This window comes from Dendrobates tinctorius, unplaced genomic scaffold, assembly GCF_039654945.1.
Source record: "Dendrobates tinctorius isolate UK_male_01 unplaced genomic scaffold, ASM3965494v1 ptg000086l, whole genome shotgun sequence".
In the NCBI taxonomy this organism is placed as follows: Eukaryota; Metazoa; Chordata; class Amphibia; order Anura; family Dendrobatidae; genus Dendrobates; species Dendrobates tinctorius.
This window is the reverse complement of record NW_027361754.1, coordinates 71669944-71690251: the sequence shown is the minus strand read 5'-3', so window position 1 is coordinate 71690251 and position 20308 is coordinate 71669944. Positions and strand designations below refer to the sequence as shown.

At 45.7% G+C, this 20308-nt stretch overlaps 1 protein-coding gene across 2 annotated transcripts in view; it reads left to right on the top strand.

Annotated features, from left to right (window-relative positions):
- SLC45A1 (solute carrier family 45 member 1) overlaps nucleotides 1-19578 on the top strand; it is a 72799-nt gene extending 53221 nt beyond the window's left edge. For both annotated transcript variants that reach the window (XM_073585597.1, XM_073585598.1), the window contains 6 exons: nucleotides 334-558; nucleotides 5292-6022; nucleotides 7481-7634; nucleotides 9504-9680; nucleotides 17878-18083; nucleotides 19139-19578. In XM_073585597.1, coding sequence (XP_073441698.1) covers nucleotides 334-558; nucleotides 5292-6022; nucleotides 7481-7634; nucleotides 9504-9680; nucleotides 17878-18083; nucleotides 19139-19405 — 1760 coding nt within the window. In that variant the 3' untranslated portion in view covers nucleotides 19406-19578. The remainder of the gene's footprint in view (nucleotides 1-333; nucleotides 559-5291; nucleotides 6023-7480; nucleotides 7635-9503; nucleotides 9681-17877; nucleotides 18084-19138) is intronic.
- The last annotated feature ends 730 nt before the right edge of the window (nucleotides 19579-20308 follow it).

The window sequence follows — 20308 nt, the reverse complement described above, 5'->3', positions numbered from 1 at the left end:
TTCAGATGAAGATTTCTAGCAATAACTAGACATCAGTGACTATTCCTATCTGCTTCTGGGAAATGGTAGTCAATTGGGGTAGCGGCTACCAGGTTTTTTTTTTGGCTGGGAAATGGTAAATGTGTTATCACATAGTTAGGAAGATTTATTCTTGAGTCTCAAAAACCCAAAGGAGATACAGTAGTGGCCATATTAGATGTCCTCCAACTCCTCCGATCTTGATCACTGGCTGTTTGCTGGTGTTTATCAGTCTATGATCCTAGATCTTAGAGACTTTTCTTTCTATAGTTTTGGCTGATTACATGAGGTTTCCATTGTTTCCTTTGTTCACAGGCGCCTTATTTGGTCTAACGCTTCTCCTGAATGGTAGAGACATAGGGTTGTCTGTGGCCGACACAAGCAACAATCATAAATGGGGTCTCATTCTGACCATCTGTGGGGTGGTCCTCATGGACTTCAGTGCCGACTCTGCCGATAATCCAAGTCATGCCTATATGATGGATGTGTGCAGCCCAGAAGATCAAGACCGGGGACTGAACATTCATGCTCTGCTGGGAGGTAATTTCTAACCAAATGCCTAAAAAGGATAGGTCACAACTCCTGTCTGTTTAAAGGGAACCCGTCAGGTGATACATGCTGCACAAACCGTTAGCAGAATGTATCAGCCCCTGGCTGTGCGATCACAGCCATGGATGCTTTACTCTGAAACACTGCGATGTTTCAGTGAAAAACATAGTTTTAATGGCCGCTGGAGACCGGTCCGCCCTATTCACTAGTCATAAAGGCGGGTCCCCTGCGGCTTCTCCCCGCTCCTGGAAGTGACTGACAAGGCTCTGCTTGCAAGCGCATACAGAACTCATACAGGCAGAGGCTTGCAATGGTTTGGGCAGCATGCATTACCTGACCGGTTCCCCTTAAATGCGCTATTCAGTAGAAAACCTATACTCTATGAGGGAATTGTGAGTTAATAAAAGCGGGTTTCTATATTTGGACCACAGTTAAAAAGAGCATCTCTCAGTCTGGAGTCTGGAGAACCTGTTCTGTCCTGCAGTGGAGACAGACCATTAATGTAAAGGGAATCTGTCACCAGTTTTTTTCTACCCCATCTGAGAGCAGCATAATGTAGGGGCTGAGACCCTGATTCCATCAATTTAGCGCTTACTGGGTTGCTTGCTGTAGTTTTGATAAAATCACTGTTTTATCAGCAAGAGATAAAATATCACTAGAGGACTACCAAACATGCTGCCATGTAGTCCTCCATGTTCATGATCTCTTTATAACCCTGCCCCCACACTGTTTGGCTGCTTTGTGACTATGCACAGTGTACACCAATCAGTGGTGTGGGCGGGGTTATACAGAGCTCAGCATTCAGAGAACTGCTAGACCTGCAGCAGAGAAAAATGTGTTTTTATTAAAAAATAAATTAAAAAAATGCAGCAAGTAGCCCAGTAAGTGACACATCGCTGGAATCAGGGTCTCTGCCCTTACATCATACTGCTTTCAGATGGGGTAGCAACATCCTCGTAACAGATTACCTTTAAATAGACACTGTGACTTTGATGTTCCGCTGCTATTGCTCCTTGAAATTGATGACTAGATTGACAAGATTCTGTTATTTCCTTGTTATTTATATATGTTCCCAACTGTAACATTATCGTAAAGATGAATCTTATAATTGTGAATATATTTTATCCAGAGAACTCACAATTAGTCATCAATCTTTGAAAAATGTCAGCCAAAAGCATTATATAATAGCAGAACAGGTTGCGGTGGCCGCTGGCAGGACTTGCTGCAGTGACATTCTAACTATGATTATGCCAGGAATTATAGAGGAAATGTTTCTTGATGATGATAATCATTAATAATGTATTCTCCTTGCCACTGAGGTTCTATTTCTAACTTTCCTCCCACGATTACATGCAATGTGCAAACCAAAGCATTAACCAACTTGCCTATTTGTGTGGGATTCTCTTTTGCACGGGACTCACTTGTCATATATTTCAATGCAGCTCTGCAAGTTGCACAGATGTTTTTGGTAGCGCCCCTTGTCTGAGAATTGATATTGCGCGTCACATGTCACCGTATAGCCCCGGCCTAAAGGAGGATGTGATATTGGCCAGTTCTGCATGTCACTGTTTGCAAAATCTACCGCGGCTGCCACTGAGTTTCTACAAATTCCCGATCTTTTTTATAAAAGGGCACAAGGAGAAATATGCACAACCTCATTAACAACATGAAGTGGACAATTAACCAGTTGTTATTGATGCTGCTGATTAAGCTGAGATAACACACAATTAAAGCTTACAGACACCAAATTAATTAGTTATCTTAAGAGCCAGTCCACTCGTAAATCCGTAATTAAGCATGTCTAGTCTAAGGGTACTGTCACAGTTAGCGATGCACCAGCGATCCCGACCAGCGATATGATGCGGTCAGGATCGCTGGTACATCGCTAAGTGGTCGCTAGTGAGCTGCCACACAGGCAGATCTCACCAGCGACATCGCAGGGGTCGGAGGTCGCTACTTACCTGTCAGACGAGGCGATCGTGACGTCCTCCCGCCCGGCTCCACGCGTCGCTCGTCATAACAGCAGGAAGCCCAGCAGGAAGCTGACAACGAGAAACGGTCCAGGACGTTCTCGCGTGATCAGCGATAACTAGTGGGGGAGCCGTCGGAGGTAAGTATCAGACATAGCGATATCGCTAGCAATATCGCTTAGTGTGACAGGCCCTAAAGGAGGTCAGATTCCTTGTAGCAATGCTCGGACCTGACACCCATAATGTGGTGGTGCACCATCTTGCTGGAAAAACTCAGGGAACGTCCCATCTTCAGTGCATAAAGAGGGCAACACATCATCATGGAGCAATTTCAGATATCCAGTGGCATTGAGGTTTCCATAGATGAAGAATGGCCCCACTATCTTTGTACTCCATATACCACACCATACCATCAATTATGGGGGTCAGGTCCGAGCATTCCAACATGAACAGTTTCCTGGAAAGTGGACTGGTCGTCGTGGGCCAGTTGAATGGCCACCAAGGTCTCCCGATCTGACCCCCTTAGACTTTTATCTTTGGGCTCATCTGAAGGCAATTGTCTATGCTGTGAAGATACGAATTGTGCAGCATCTGAAACAATGGATACTGGAAGTCTGTGCTAGCATTTCTTCTGCGGTGTTGCTATCAGTGTTTCAAGAGTGGGAGAAGAGGGTTGCATTGACAATCCAACACAATAGGCAGCCCTTTGATCACATTTTATAAGTGGTCATAAACTTGTAAATAACTCATTAAAGAATAAAGTTACGGTAAAACCAAGCACACCATTGTTTTTCTTGTGAAATTCTCAATGAGTTTGATGTGTCACATGACCCTCTTCCCATTAAAAAAAATAAAATTGGATCCAAAATGGCCGACTTCAAAATGACCACCATGGTCACCACCCATCTTGAAAAGTTTCCCCCCTCCCATATACTAATGTGCCACAAACAGGAAGTTGATATCACCAACCATTCCCCTTTTATTTAGGTGTATTCATATAAATGGCCCACCCTGTAGAATAGTGAATTGCAAACTGAATGGTGACTGTCAACCTAAGTGGGGTCATGCAGATTTTCGAAGAGGTCAGTCTGAGCATTGTCCTAAGGCCGGAGTCACACTTGCGTTGAATATGGACAAGTGCTATGCGATAAAACATTGCATAGCCCTTGGACCCCTGTCATCCTATGGGGCAGATCCCATCACCGTTTTTTTTTCTCGCCCGTATTCTACGAGCAAGAGAAATTGCAGCATGCTGCGATTGTCACCGACACTTGGCCGAGTATCGCTCACTCGCACCCATATAAGTCTATGGGTGCGAGTGACACAGCGCACATCACTCGGATATCATCCGAGTGCAGTGTGATGTACGCCGACGCCGGCAATGGAGGAGATGGAGAAATTAGTTTCTCTGCCTCCTCCGCAGCTGTGCTTAGATCCGCTCTGTGCGAGAGGCTCGGAGCATAGTAGCATGACACTCGGCTCCTGCTCACAGCAGAGCAGGAACCAAGGGTCATTAGCATATCGCATCTGATGCTCTCGCATCGGATGCCATACGCTAGTGTGACGTCGGCCTAATCCAGATCTCCCAGCCTCGTGGTGCTGTTGAGTGCGAGTCGAGAGTGATCCCAGCCATAGATCTTTAAAAAAGTACTCCCTCATAGTCCAAGCCTAAAGGCCCCGTCTCACATAACGAGATCCGTTAGCGAGATCGCTGAAATGTCACAGGTTTTGTGACGCAACAGCGACCTCGCCAGCGATCTCGCTACGTGTGACACATGGCAGCGACCGCCCCCCCCGGCTGGATATCGCTGATCGTGCTCGAATGTCCTAGGCAGTTTTTTGATCGTTGGCGTCGCGCTGACCAGCGCGCATCGCTGTGTTTGACGCCGACGAGCGACCTCATTGGCGACACAGAACTCCGGGACGCAGGCGTGAGTCATCAGAATAGCTGCTGTGTGACAAGGTCCCAACGACCACCGAGGTCATTATACGGATCGCCGGATCGTTGCTGCGTCGTTGAATAGATCTGCCTGTTTGACAGCTTACTAGCGACTATGTAGCGACGTACCAGCGATCCTTACCAGGTCTTATCGTTGTCAGGATCGCTGGAGCGTCACTATGTGTAACGGGACCCTAAGGGTTGATGCAGAAGTCTGTGAAACTCAGTCCGAGCTGTCTGATTATCTTGCCTCTGTTAGCAAATACCTGCCTGTTAGTTTTTAGCCCATAGTACAAAAAAAGTTCTGAGCAAGCCCTTTAATTCTGTAGCATTTCAATTCTTTTTGGAAATTTTCACTCTGAACTTCATCCCGTTCAATATACAGGGGTAAAATTCACAGCCAAATGCTTATATAATACACAAGGATTTTGCTGCAAATTTGAGACTAAATCCATCACTGGACTTGGGTTGGTTTTTCCCAATACGTGAACAGGTGTCATTAATGTCCGACTCTGCAACCAAATGTAGTGTTCTAAAGCATTTAAAATGAAAAATATCATTGTACCAAATTGGCGAATGCCCCAAATGACAACTACAGTAGGGAATGGATGTGACAGCAAAATCCGACCACATTGACTTTATTATAGTCTGTAACTATGGAGATACTTAGGTCTGCATTGAAGATTTATAATCAAGACTTTTTGCAGAGTTTATTTTTCATTATGAAAACCTAAATTTCCTTTTAAAAACTTGATGAAAGAGAACAAATCTAGGAGTATATTACTTGGTTTGTCATTAATGTTTTATTCTTGTAGGTCTTGGCGGTGGATTTGGTTATGTGGTTGGCGGCATTAACTGGAACAAGACAAAGTTTGGGAAAGCAATGGGAGGACAGTTACGAGTCATCTATACCTTCACGTCTATAACTCTGGCCATCACCACTGTCTTGACGTTAATCAGTATTCCTGAGAGACCTCTTCCATCCTTCAACAAAAAGAAGGTGATGAAAAGCCCAAGTCTCCCTCTTCCCCCTTCACCACCCGTGTTTTTTGAAGAACAGGAGAATCAATCCGTCCCTTCGCAAAATTCCAACAATTTGTATGCCAGCTTCACAAGCCCAATCTCACCCCTCAGTCCTCTCACACCAAAGTATGGCAGCCTGATCAGCCGGGATAATTCCTTAACGGGAATCAATGAATTTGCTTCCTCCTTTGGTACCACCAACATTGATAGTGTTCTCATTGACTGCTTCACCGGAGGACATGAGGGCTTCTCCTCAACCTCTGGAAGTTTACCAAGACAAGCCAGTAGTCTTCCCCGAGTACCTGAAAGTTTTTACTGCGGTGGAAACAGAAGTCTGGATTCTGCCGACAGCTTGACAAGTCCTGGCGCAGACAGAGGTAGTCTGAGAGTTGGATCCCTTGATGCACCAAAGGCTAGATCATCAGGAATCCTGAAAAGGCCACAGTCATTAGCTATTCCAGACATAGTAACAGGGACGTGCCCCGAGAGCAGCCGAAGGCGAAATGTAACATTTAGTCAGCAGGTAAAATTTATTCATTCTTCTGCTAAAATGTTTTATAGAGGATGTGTCTAGATTAGAAAAACATGGCTGCTTACTGTCTAAAACAGTGCCACACCTGACCCCAGGTTGTGTATGGTAATGCAGCCTAACCTAGTTCCCTTAGCTGTGGCGTAATGCCAGATAGAACCCAAAAACAGGTGTAATGCGTTTTCGGAAGAGAGCAGCCATGTTTTATCCAATCTTGCACAACTGTTTATGCCGGTGCAAAATTATGTAATTTAGAGGTTATATAATTTATTGACATAAGTTGGAGGAATGACTTTTTTTCGTTGTATATGTCGTGGCTAAGTAGCAAGCCACATTCACTTTAATAAACTGACATGCAGAGGGCAAATGGTTAAATAAAGACTTGGTTAAATAAAGACTTGCTAAATACTGGGGAAAATAGTTGATACACAAGTCTCACAGCAGATAAGTCACTATTTGCCTTCGTTCACACAACTGTACTTTCGGTCGGTAAGCTGTCCATGAAAAAAACTGTAAAAATTATAAAATTACACCTGGCAGTGCACCAGTTTTGTTCCTCCAAATTCTGAGCTACTGCTTTCTCTGGCGGTGGGGTCACCTGAGTACTGCAGCCAGTCTGTGGCCACCAATTGGCCACAGCGCTCATATGATCCCCCCTAGACAAAATTTCTGCAATGTAGAAATAATATTGCTTGCTAGTGTACTACAAAAGTTTTTTTCAAGTGCAATTCTGCAGGGAACAATCCCACAAAATCTGTCCCATGTGTATTTGTAATTATCGCAGTACAATCAATATCGAACAAGTAGTAATCCGATCCTTGTTTCCCCCGATAAATGTCTGGTTCCATAGATATTACATAGTCAGGAGGGAACCACTGACAAATCTACTATCTATGACTGGATTTTCTTGTTCTCCAAGGTTCTATAATTCTTGAAGGTTCCTTAAAAGGGTTGTCCAGGCTCAAGACACTCTATGAAACTGGAGACTTGTGACTACTCATGCCCTGCATACTTGTATAAACTGCGCCTATCCAGTTAAAATGTGGCCGGGAGTATGCATATCAAATACTTGCAATCACATAACCACTGACGCCAGCACCAGAGAACCCTGACAGCGCGAACTGTGCACGTGTGAGGATTCACAAGACTTGTAGCCTAAGACTGGACAACCCCTTTAAAGAGGACCTGTCACCAGGTCATGTGTCCAGTTTTTGCTCTTATCTTATTCCTGCTTTTTGACTTGGTGACCGAACCCCTATAATAAAAATTCCAAAATCAAGCCATTTTGCAATCCTTCTTAAAGTTCTTGGGGGACTTTTTTTTCTAGCTTTTTGGTAGGGAATATTTCTGTTCAGTTTTGGTTGACTCTTGTGCATGACTTAATGTTACATGGTTTGATTTCTAGGTGTTTCTCACTGTATTGTATGCTGATATGGAGTTCTTATGGTGCAGGTGGCTAACATATTGCTGAATGGAGTAAAGTATGAAAGTGAACTTAATGGATCAACTGAGCTTTCCAATCGACCACTTTCAATGAAACTCCTGTGTTCATCCATCTGCCACATGCCTAAGGCTCTGCGTAACCTATGCATCAATCACTTCCTAGGTAAATTGGGCGAATCGGGAAGATTAAAGGACTTGTTTGAAGGGTTTCCTGGGTAAAGTTTTATTATAGATCTGCATCTTTTTCATATACAGTGGGGCATTCTTATCAATTACAGTATATCTATTTCTTACATAGTGCAAACTTAGACAATGGGGGTGAATTTATCATCCTCCATATGCCATTTTTCAGAACAAAAAAAAGGTCACAAATTATGAACCATGCTATATTTTGATTTTCAGTCTTTTCATCTTTTCCACTGCTCACATCAGTTTTAAAGAAAGTGAGCAGAGTTTAGCGACTTGGTGTAGCCAACAAATTTGCTATGAAGTGTGCCAGTTTTGAAGCTAAAATTTGCACCTGCTCAAATTTTCTTTTTTGGTGCTCAAATGTGTGCCAGATTTAAGAGGTAATCTTCTTACTTCCAGTACGGTATGGGTTCAAAACTGGCATATAAAACTTGATCATTTCTCCCATACTCCAGATTTATCATTCATTATGATTAAATCTGGTATATTTTAAAACTATCCAGTCTAAGTTTACACCACCTATCAGTTAGCTTATTTTGTTCGGCAAGGCACAAATACTGTCCAAGGCTGGTTCTGAATGGAGGGACCCACTATTATGACCCCTACTATGGGGTTCCCTCTCTATAGTTGTTGTACTCCTCAGTCCATTATTAGATTCATATCCACAATTGACCAAACTTGTGCTTAGCTTGGTGGGGCCTCCCACCAGGTCCGGAACCAACATTGAAAATTTACCAAAACAGTGGGTTCTTGATAAAAACTTGATCTTTATTCCATATTAGCTAAAACAGGAAGAAAGCAGGCAATATTTTGGCCATAATTGGACTTTCTGAAGCCTAACATCTGTATATTTTTTATGCTCGAGAAAGGCTAATTTTTTTGTATATTGTACTCTTTTAACACTTGGTAACTTTGCAGCAATTTTGGATTTTTTGTTATAATTTTGACTTGACGTTTATATCATAAATTACAACAAAAACCATAGTGAATATATTAGGTCAGAGGTGTCAGATCTCGTCATTTTAAATGAAGAATTAGGGCAGTGAGGTAGAGCAAGGGTAAGGCTGGGTTCACATTTTTTTTAATCAGATATTTTTTATTAAGGTTTCAAGATTATACCACGAAAAACCTAGATAAAAAACCAACTCGCTCTCCACCTTGAATCCCAACCAAGCTTCTCAATAAATAAATAAGTGTTCACATAGTGGTTTTGTAATATATGACAAAGTTTTCCGGGTCTCTGGTAAGCTGAGTCCCCGTCTGTCCCACTGTGGGGTCCAAAATATGAGAAGGATAGAATGTTTATACTAGGAAAGCACATAAAGGGTGCTCCACCATGGGAAGGTGGCAGAAAGCAGACGCAATATAATAGCGGCCATAGGGGCTCATCATGAAAGTCCAAGAGCAGTGTAGAAAATGTAGACAGATGTATAGGGTACATATTCATTATTTGCAGAACATTTTTCTGCTGCAAAAAAAAAACTAAGTTTTTACAGGAAAAATGCTGTACGTTTACTTGTATTTTTTCCCCCGTTCATTTAATGGGTGAAAAATGCTGCAAAATGCTGAAAAAATTGACATGCTGAAGATTTTTTTGGAAAAAAGGTTTGAAGGTTCAAATCTGCACAGAAAAAAATTAGCAGTGTGTGCAGGAGTTTTCAGAAATCTCATTCACTTTGATAGTACTGTAGAATGCTGTGTTTTTTCCACAACAAAAATTTATCATGTGAACAAGCCCATATAGAAAGTAACTCTCTCATCTTTTTTACAACATTTTATGATGCACATGATCTATATTTTATCAACAGAAGGAACTGTCTCACACGTGTCTCTCACTTTGCAGGGTGGTTATCCTTTGAAGGTATGCTGCTTTTTTATACCGACTTCATGGGAGAAGTGATTTTTCAAGGAGATCCTAAGGCACCGCACAATTCTGAAGAATATCATAGATATAATGCGGGTGTCACAATGGGATGCTGGGGAATGTGCATATATGCCTTCAGTGCCGCGTTTTACTCAGGTATCTGAGCCTTCGTATAACACACTTATAATGTGCATATACAGTAATATATGTAAGCCTAGAGAGATAGATAGATAGATAACAGATAGGTGATAGATAGATGATAGATAGATAGATGATAGATAGATAATAGATAATAGATAGATGATAGATAGATAGATAGATAGATAGATAGATAGATAGATAGATAGATAGATAGACAGACAGACACGTGGTCAAAATTGTTGGTACCCCTCGTTTAATGACAGAAAAACCCACTGTGGTAACAGAAATAACTTGAATCTGACAAAAGTAATAATAAATAAAAAAAAATCTATGAAAATGAACAAATGAAAGTCAGACATTGCTTTTCAACCATGCTTCCACAGAATTTAAATAATAAAACTCATGAACTAGGCCTGGACAGAAATGATGGTACACCTGAAAATAATGTGACAAAAGGGACATGTTAAATCGCGGTGTGTCCACTAATTAGCATCACAGGTGTCTACAATCTTGGAATCAGTGAGTGGGCCTGTATATAGGGCTACAGATACTCACTATGCTGTTTGGTGACATGGTGTGTATCACACTCAACATGGAGCAGAGGAAGCAAAGGAAAGAGTTGTTTCAGGAGATTAGAAAGAAAATTAAAGACAAACATGTTAAAGGTAAAAGTTATAAGACCATCTCCAAGCAGCTTGATGTTTCTGTGATTACAGTTGCACATATTATTCAGAAATGTAAGCTCCATGGGACTGTAGCCAACCTCCCTGGACGTGGCCGCAGGAGGAAAATTGATGACAAATCAAAGAGACGGATAATACGAACGGTAACAAAAGAGCCCAGAAAAACTTCTAAACAGATTAAAGGTGAACTTCAAGCTCAAGGAACATCAGTGTCAGATCGCACCATCCGTCGTGGTATGAGCCAAAGTAGACTTCATGGGAGATGACCAAGGAGGACGCCATTGTTGAAAAAAAATCACAAAAAACCAGACTGGAATTTGCCAAACTACATGTTAACAAGCCACAAAGTGTCATGCTCGCGCCTGGGCTGAATGGCACGAGCCTGGGGTTTGTGGCCCCACTGTGCCACAAACCAGACTACCCTGGAAGGGCGTGACTATGACAGCTACCTCGGTCTTCACTGGAGCCTCTGATGGTGAGGTCAGGCTTGTACGGCAGGTAGCTGTCGTGTGCCACTCCAGGGTGGTGTCTGGCTGTGGCTGCTGATCCCACTCGGGGATAAGTCACTTGGACAGGTGCTATAGACTGGCAGGCAGGTAGACACGACAGGCACGGCTGAGACACTGGGCAAGCAGGCGTGGCTTGGAGACACTGGGCAAGTGGGCATGGCTTGGAGACACTGGGCAAGCGGGCACGGCTTGGAGACACTTGGCAAGCGGGCACGGCTTGGAGACACTGGGCAAGCGGGCACGGCTTGGAGACACTGGGCACGGCTTGGAGACACTGGGCAAGCGGGCACGGCTTGGAGACACTGGGCAAGCGGGCACGGCTTGGAGACACTGGGCACGCGGGCACAGCTTGGAGACACTGGGCAAGCAGGAGTGGAATATGAGAGACAGGTTTGGACCTGTTCACACAGGAGGTGCAGGTATGGATATAGGCAGGAAGGAGTGGAATATGAGAGACAGGTTTGGACCTGTTCACACAGGAGGTGCAGGTATCGATATAGGCAGGAAGGAGTGGAATATGAAGGAACAGGTTTGGACCTGTTCACACAGGAGGTGCGGAGTAGGCTGGACTGCAAGGGAGCTGGGCAGGCAGAATGGCAAGGGAGCCGTGCAGGCAGAGCGGCTAGGGAGCCATGCAGGCAGAGCGGCTAGGGAGCCGGGCAGACAGAGCGGCTAGGGAGCCGGGCAGACAGAACGGCTAGGGAGCCGTGCAGACAGAGCGGCTAAAGAGCTGTGCAGACAGAGCGGCTAAAGAGCCGTGCAGACAGAGCGGCTAGGGAGCCGTGCAGACAGAGCGGCTAAGGAGCCATGCAGACAGAGCGGCTAAGGAGCCGTGCAGACAGAGCGGCTAAGGAGCCGTGCGGGCAGAGCTGCAAGGGAGCAGAGCCTCTGATAGGGAGGACACAAGGACACAGCAGAGAAGGAACCACAGACAAGGACACAGACAGACAGACAGAGGTAAGGCTGAGTTCAGACAGAGACACAGGGACAAAGACACAAGGACCAGGATATTCTGCCTCCTGGCAGGCGGACAGAGAAGTACTAGGCAAGGTACCAAGACACAGGAATACGCAATAAGAGCCTTCAGAGAAGGCAAGACATAGGACAGGGCCTGGCTAGCTCAGCAGCAAGGAGCTAACTGAGTTTAGACATTGCTCAGGCCAAGGTCAGTGGGTGTGGCGAAACTAAATAGTCAAGGACTCTAGGTGATTGGTAAGGGACATATTACACAGGTGCACCCTGGATGCATAAGAACCAGAGAGTTCAGGCGCCCCCCCCCTATACACACAGTCAGGAAACATGGAGAGCAAGCAGGAAAACAAGAGGCATAGCACATGGAGCTCAGGGCTGGCAACAGACAGAATTCACAGCATGGCTTGAAGCAGAAAGTAAGTTGGCGTGCGGGGAATGGGAGGCCATGCAGTGATTCCAGCAGCGTTGTTACAGTACCCTCCCCCCTTTACAGCCCCTCTTCCTCAAGCCTGCCAGAATGACCTGCAGAAGGAGTGTGGGACCACACACAGTCCAGGCTAGCATGATATTCATCAGGTCGAATAGATTATGTGTGCCATCAGGAATCCCAGATTGCCCGGTTTCTTGGTGCCCAAGGGAGTCAGTCTCCAACACAGAGGGTACCAGGACTTCTTCCTCCAGATTGGCGAAAAGCGGGGCCCTGGCAGCTTCAGACTTCGCCCTTACATCAGCCGGCCAGCTAGAAACTGAAGACACCTGCACAGAGTCAATTTTTAGGCCGTTATTCCAAGAAAATTGGACCTCCTCCTCCAGATGGGTAAAAACGGAGATACATAGGCCACTGTTCTCACCTCTTCATCCACCTGCCACATGGAAGTTGGAGGCATACATACGGGGAGCCACTTCCGCCTGTTACCCGGAAAAAACTGGGCCACTTCTTTCAAGTTGGCGAAGGAGTACTGCTTAATCCTGGGACCTTCACCCACAGGCCATAGAGGAGCCGAGGGCATCCACTCAGGATCCATCTTCAGCCCACTATCCTGGGGAAGACAATCAAGCAACAGGGATGTTCCTGGGGACTGGTCATCGGAGGTGTGCGAAGAGGGCGCCACTGCTTTCTTTTCTTCAGTGATGTCAGCACACCATGACTTAATAACCAGCAGATCAGGTGGAGAAGGTGACAATACAGAAGACTGGCCTTGCAGTAGTGGAACAAGGAACCTCTGTTGGCTAGGTAGTTCCAAATGCAGCACCACGCTGGGTCTTTGGACCGGAAGGGGCAGTAGAGTACCCGGCTCCGAACGACCAGTGGGCAAACTGGACAGCAGGTGGAAAATAAATGTCTTCGTGTATAACGCTCCGATTAGGAGTTGTAGTTGACCCCTCAGTACTGGACTGTTCACAAGTAGGGCTCGGCCATCACCAAACACCCTCAAAGGATTCTGGAACTGTGGAACAGGAACCCAAAACAGCCTCCGCCTGGCTTGCAGCTTACATACAACTGCAGGGCCGAAACTCCCACAAGGCACCGGAACAGTCACAGACTTTAGTGGAGTGGAGGTACTCTCACCAAGGGCAGTCTCTCCTACTGACCCAAGGTTCTGGAGCTTTGGCTTCACAGGGCAGAGACGGTCAGGATGTTCCTTCTCAGGACTGGACTCTGGCGACAACCTAGCCAGCCCCTTTTTCTTAGACCTCTTGGCTCTTGCACGGGGGGCTGTCTTGGCAGGTTGTGGAACAGGTGGGTCATGGACGGTCATAGACGGATGAGACGAATTAGCCTCGGGTTCTCTTCGTCTGGTCCGTTTCTGGAAGCTTGGGGGGGAAGACTCTTCAGGAGACACTGTATTTGGCTTGTCAAGGCTTTGCAGAAGGCCACCAGGAAGGCCGGTAAGTTCAAGGTGATAGGATCCCCCACTTCCCAAAGGGGGTTAAGCCACTGCAATGCATCTCCTGTTAGGTAGGACATTAGTAATCCTACCTTTACCCGATCGCTGGCGAAGTAGGGAGCATGCCATTGAAAATAGCGTAGGCACTGCTCCATAAAGGCACGACACTGCTTAGGGTCCCCATCATATCTTGGCGGGTCCGAGGGAGGTTCAACTTTAGGTATGCCAGCCTCTAGTTGAGCAAACAGTCTATTGGAGACCACAATGGTGGGTGGGGCAGTGAAGGATTGGGCTTCAGACCGGGTAAATTTATTTGGTTGCCCATACTGGCAAAAAAGCTCATCTTGTTCCGAGAGCGAAAGGGCATGGGACTCAGCGGGGACCATGGCTTGAGCAAACTGTCACGCTTACGCCAGGGCTGAATGGCACGAGCCGGGGGTTTGTGGCCCCACTGAGCCACAAACCAGACTACCCTGGAAGGGGCGTGACTACGACAGCTACCTCGGTCTTCACTGGAGCCTCTGATGGTGAGGTCAGGCTTGTGCGGCAGGTAGCTGTCGGGTGCCACTCCAGGGTGGTGTCTGGCTGTGGCTGCTGATCCCACTCGGGGATAAGTCACTTGGACAGGTGCTATAGACTGGCAGGCAGGTAGACACGACAGGCACGGCTGAGACACTGGGCAAGCAGGCGTGGCATGGAGACACTGGGCAAGCGGGCACGGCTTGGAGACACTGGGCAAGCGGGCACGGCTTGGAGACACTGGGCAAGCGGGCACGGCTTGGAGACACTGGGCAAGCAGGAGTGGAATATGAGAGACAGGTTTGGACCTGTTCACACAGGAGGTGCAGGTATGGATATAGGCAGGAAGGAGTGGAATATGAAGGAACAGGTTTGGACCTGTTCACACAGGAGGTGTGGAGTAGGCTGGACTGCAAGGCAGCCGGGCAGGCAGAACGGCAAGGGAGCCGTGCAGGCAGAGCGGCTAGGGAGCCGTGCAGGCAGAGCGGCTAGGGAGCCATGCAGGCAGAGCGGCTAGGGAGCCGGGCAGGCAGAGCGGCTAGGGAGCCGGGCAGGCAGAACGGCTAGGGAGCCGGGCAGACAGAGCGGCTAGGGAGCCGGGCAGACAGAGCGGCTAGGGAGCCGGGCAGACAGAGCGGCTAGGGAGCCGGGCAGTCAGAGCGGCTAGGGAGCCGTGCAGACAGAGCGGCTAGGGAGCCGTGCAGACAGAGCGGCTAAAGAGCCATGCAGACAGAGCGGCTAAAGAGCCGTGCAGACAAAGCGGCTAAAGAGCCGTGCAGACAGAGCGGCTAAAGAGCCATGCAGACAGAGCAGCTAAGGAGCCGTGCCGACAGAGCGGCTAAGGAGCCGTGCAGACAGAGCGGCTAAGGAGCCGTGCAGACAGAGCGGCTAAGGAGCCGTGCGGGCAGAGCTGCAAGGGAGCAGAGCCTCTGATAGGGTTTGAGAAAGGCCTCCTAGTAGGTCGAAACGTAACCATAGTATACTCATATCCTTGATTACGATATTATACCCACATTTTGGATACTTCTTTTGTCTGCGGTGTTACACTATTTGATGCATTTGAAATAAAATAAAAATCCAAAAATTTCACAAAATCTTCAAGATTTTTTACAAGATTAATCCACACTTGAGTGCGACTGTTTATCTACTGACTACTGTTTGTGGACCCTCCACGTACAGTCAGCACCTATCTCCTCCACAGCAAGAGTGCGCGTCTTTCTTCTTTTGCTCCTCTGATAGGGAGTACACAAGGACAGACAGAGCAGAGAAGGAACCACAGACAAGGAGACAGACAGAGGTAAGGCTGAGTTCAGACAGAGACACAGGGACAAAGACACAAGGACCAGGATATTCTGCCTCCTGGCAGGCGGACAGAGAAGTACTAGGCAAGGTACCAAGACACAGGAATATGCAAGAAGAGCTTTCAGAGAAGGCAAGACATAGGACAGGGCCTGGCTAGCTCAGCAGCAAGGAGCTAACTGAGTTTAGACATTGCTCAGGCCAAGGTCAGTGGGTGTGGCGAAACTAAATAGTCAAGGGCTCTAGGTGATTGGTAATGGACATATTACACAGGTGCACCCTGACTGCATAAGAACCAGAGAGTTCAGGCGCCGCCCCCCTACACACACAGTCAGGAAACATGGAGAGCAAGCAGGAAAACAAGAGGCATAGCACATGGAGCTCAGGGCTGGCAACAGACAGAATTCACAGCATGGCTTGAAGCAGAAAGTAAGTTGGTGTGCGGGGAATGGGAGGCCATGCAGTGATGCCAGCAGGGTTGTTACACAAAGCTTCTGGGAGAATGTCCTATGGAGAGATGAGACAAAAATGGAACTTTTTTGCAAGGCACATGAGCTCTATGTTCCGAGTTGGAAAAATGAAGCATATTAAGAAAAAAACACTGTCCCTACTGTGAAATATGGAGGAGGCTCTGTTATATTCTGGGGCTGCTTTGCTGCATCTGGCACAGGGTGTCTAGAATCTGTGCAGGGTACAATGAAATCTCAAGACTATCAAGGGATTCTAGAGAGAAATGTGCTGCCCAGTGTCAGAAAGCTTGGTCTCAGTCGCAGGTCTTGGGTCTTGCAATAGGACAATGACCCAAAACACACAGCTAAAAACACCCAAGAATGGCTAAGAGGAAAACATTGGACTATTCTGAAGTGACCTTCTATGAGCCCTAACCTAAATCCTATAGAGAATCTTTGGAAAGAGCTGAAACATGCCGTGTGGAAGAGGCAAACTTCAAACACGAGACAACTGGAGCAGTTTGGTCTTGAGGAGTGGGCCAAAATACCTGTCGACAGGTGCAGAAGTCTCATTGACAGTTACAGGAATCGTTTGATTGCAGTGATTGCCTCGAAAGGTTGTGCAACAAAATATTAAGCTAAGGGTACCATCATTTCTGTCCAGGCCTATTTCATGAGTTTTATTTTTTTTTAATTCTGTGGAAGCATGGTTGAAAATCAATGTCTGACCTTCATTTGTTGATTTTCATAGATTTTTGATTTATTATTACTTCTGTCAGATTCAAGTTATTTCTGTCACCATTGTGGGTTTTTCTGTCATTAAACAAGGGGTAGCAACAGTTTTGACCACATGTGTAGATAGAGAGCCCACCAGCCATGACATGGTAAATTTCCTCTGATGGGACCCTAATCAGGGGCGTAACGATCATAGTCGTAGAGGTTGCACATGGCCTGTGCCTGCGAGCGACCCGCCGACACCTGTGCAAACTTCCCTGGGTCCTTGTGCTGCAATATACGATGCCGGGGCAATCCGAAACCGGCAGTTGACCCTGGTGTGCACGTGACCGGGTGCTCATGGCAGTGACATCTTGCACTCTGGTCGCTTGCACACTAAAGTCAGCTGCCGGCTTGAGAACAGGACGCCTTGCGGCGGGAGAGCAGAGGGAAGGTGAGTAGAATCAATTTTTTTTTCTATGCATTAAAGAACAGCAGCAGAATAGGTGACATATACCAGGATGAGGAACATACATAACAGGATGGGGGATATATATACCAGGATGGGGCTCAGGATAACGGACATATATTCCAGGATAGAAGGTAAATATATACACATACCAGGATAGGGCCTGGGTGAGGGACATATATACGAGGATGGAGAGCATAAATACCAGAATGAGCCCAGAATGGGGGAAGGGGTGCAATTCATAAGTCCTTATAGGATTTAGAATGCCACAAGGGCCCATACATCTGACAAACATGCGGGGAAGACCCAGGTCCTAATTTTGCACTGGGGCACATTGGACCCATTACGCCACTGACCCTAAACCTAATATTGCCTTGTCATGGCTGATGAGCTCACATGAAGTGACCAAATTTTGCACTAAGTACCTTCATCTTATAAGAATATGCTGTATAGCAGTAATGCAGTCCATATTTCATACAGTCAATGTTTGCAGACATATTAACATTTAGCGAGTCTGCTATATTCTTTTGTTTGTACATTATTAAATCATAGTAGCTTGCACCTGTTCACACTTGCTTTATTCATTTAGGAGGTTCTGGTCAGCATAGATAGATAGATAGATAGATAGATAGATAGATAGATAGATAGATAGATAGATATACGTTGCTTGAAAGCTTTAATAATTATTGTTTTTGTGTTTTGCAATCAGCTATACTGGAAAAATTGGAAGAACATTTTAGTATCCGCACCCTGTACTTTATCGCATATCTCACATTTGGACTGGGCACTGGTCTGGCGACATTGTCTAGTAATCTGTACATCATCCTGTCTCTATGTATCACACATGGGATCCTCTTCTCCACACTTTGCATCCTGCCGTATTCACTTCTTTGTGATTACTACCAGAATAAGAAGGTGAGCGGTAGATATTTCATTATGTGAGCCAGCCTTATTTTGGCCAGAGAACAAAGACGGAGCATTCTCTGTAATGGCAATTGACGAGTTAAATGCTAAATAAAATGTGGTAGGAAGTTGAAAAACATGGATTCTTATTCCAGAAACAGCCCCGTATGGGCTTATAGGTGGCACCGGGTGTTACAGCCCAGATCCATGGCCGTGTAAAAAGTGGAGCTGCCGTACCATACACAACAAGTACTAGTTATGATAAGTCTCCCCCAATACTTCAGATCAATCGATGCTCATTAATGGACTAAGGATGGCCTTTCTGAGTACAACCCAATAGTGATTGAACATCAACAGTCCCTTACACACTAACACCAGTCTCATAGTAATCTGTCTCATGACACTTCACAGTCAGGGGTAAGCATAAAAACTCCTCCGCTATGTCTTCTTCTCTCCCCTCCTGGGCAGCTAACTCTTCATGTAGGTGTTAGGAATTAGCCATTATGTTCTCCTACTGGAAAAACAATTCTTACTGCAGCTCACACTGTATCATTTTAAATGCTCCTTTGTGGCATTCACTAGGACTAGGAAGAGCACAACTTAATAACAAGTGTTACTCACTCCCACTTGTAGCTAGTCTTAATGCAAACACTTCTCTCTGCCGCATAGCTTTTCCTCCTCTGTCTGTGTGTACCATCTGTGTATATGACTACTGGTAGGAATATAAGAGCTTCTAGTCTCTCTGAATGATACGCACTGACCCCCAATGCCATCTGACCACAAACTACCGTAAGTGCATACAAAATTAAGGGTCACAGCTCAAAACTTTCACTTTTATTAGCAGTACCTCAGGCATTTGCAACTCCTACTCATATATTCATTAGTGCTGCTGTCACTACTCATTTGTCTCATACAGTTTACATAGGTATGGCATTGCTGAACATAAAGGAGGGTCGGGTACTAGAAAATCATATTGCCCAGTCTCTCTCTATACCCATTAGAAAAGTGCATTGCAACAATTAGAAATTAATATAAACCCCTTTTTTAACCTGATTTTTTTTCTCCAGTTTGTATCCTCAAGCTCAGATGGAAGCAAGCGTGGTATGGGGGTCGATATCTCTCTGCTCAGTTGCCAGTACTTCCTTGCACAGATACTTGTGTCCATTGTGATGGGACCTTTAACATCGATGGTTGGCAGCGCCAATGGTGTCATGTACTTTTCCAGCCTCATGTCATTTGTTGGCTGTTTCTACTCTTCGCTGTTTGTCGTTTATGACATCCCACCAAGTGGAGACCTGGATGATGAAGAGCAGCCGCTGCTGATTAATATCTGAACTGAAATTCAAGAGACATTTTACAATAGTGACTTTATATTAAAAGGAATTCCTTACCGGGAACTAAGCTACTGTCTAGGGGCATTTTGCCCCTTTGGCCTTCAAAACCTTCACAGGAAAACAAAAAACTGAAGAAAACTGTACAAAATAAAGTATTAGCCATGTCACAAGAAGCATCTGTATTTGTCTCCTATGTCGTACACACTTACAAGACTACATATAGCTGGCGTATTAACTCTGGTATATCTTTTGTTGCAGCTATGCATTGTGCTGTTGCTCTATTATCCCCCCCTGGAAATATATGAATACATTGACAACTGGGCATGGCCATTCTCTTGACAATAATGTTTGCGGTGCAACAGTTAGGCACTGTGACCTCTTACTGGTTGTGTCAGTGTGTACACCCATTTGACAATGAGAATGGTGACACTTCATTGTCAATTTATTCATACATTTCCCGGAGAAAGAACAGAGGGAAAGAACAAAGGAGATTTTTAAGAAAAGAGTTTCTAAAATTGTTATATTATGGGGGGATGTAAGTATTTGCAGAACAGATGTGTTAGGAGAGCTCTTTACATGGAAAAGTAAATGCTGCATGAGCACTTAGCTATGTCTCTCAGCCCGTAGACTTTGATTAGAGCGGTGCATATGCTGCTTTCAACACAGGGGCAGGGGACCTCTGTTCCCTTGATTGGTGAAGAGTGTATGTCACGGGGTTACCGTGACATTGTGGAGCCAGAAGACCGCAGCGTCTGCTTGCTCCTACTCCTGCGCTGAGAAGAAGCACTTCTCCTACATTTTAATGGTGTTTATTCTGGCAGAACAGGGGTTAATCGTCCATGTTGGAAATCCCTGTGCTCACAGCTGAGCTCGGTTAGCCACTCCTTTCCCCTTTATAATCTA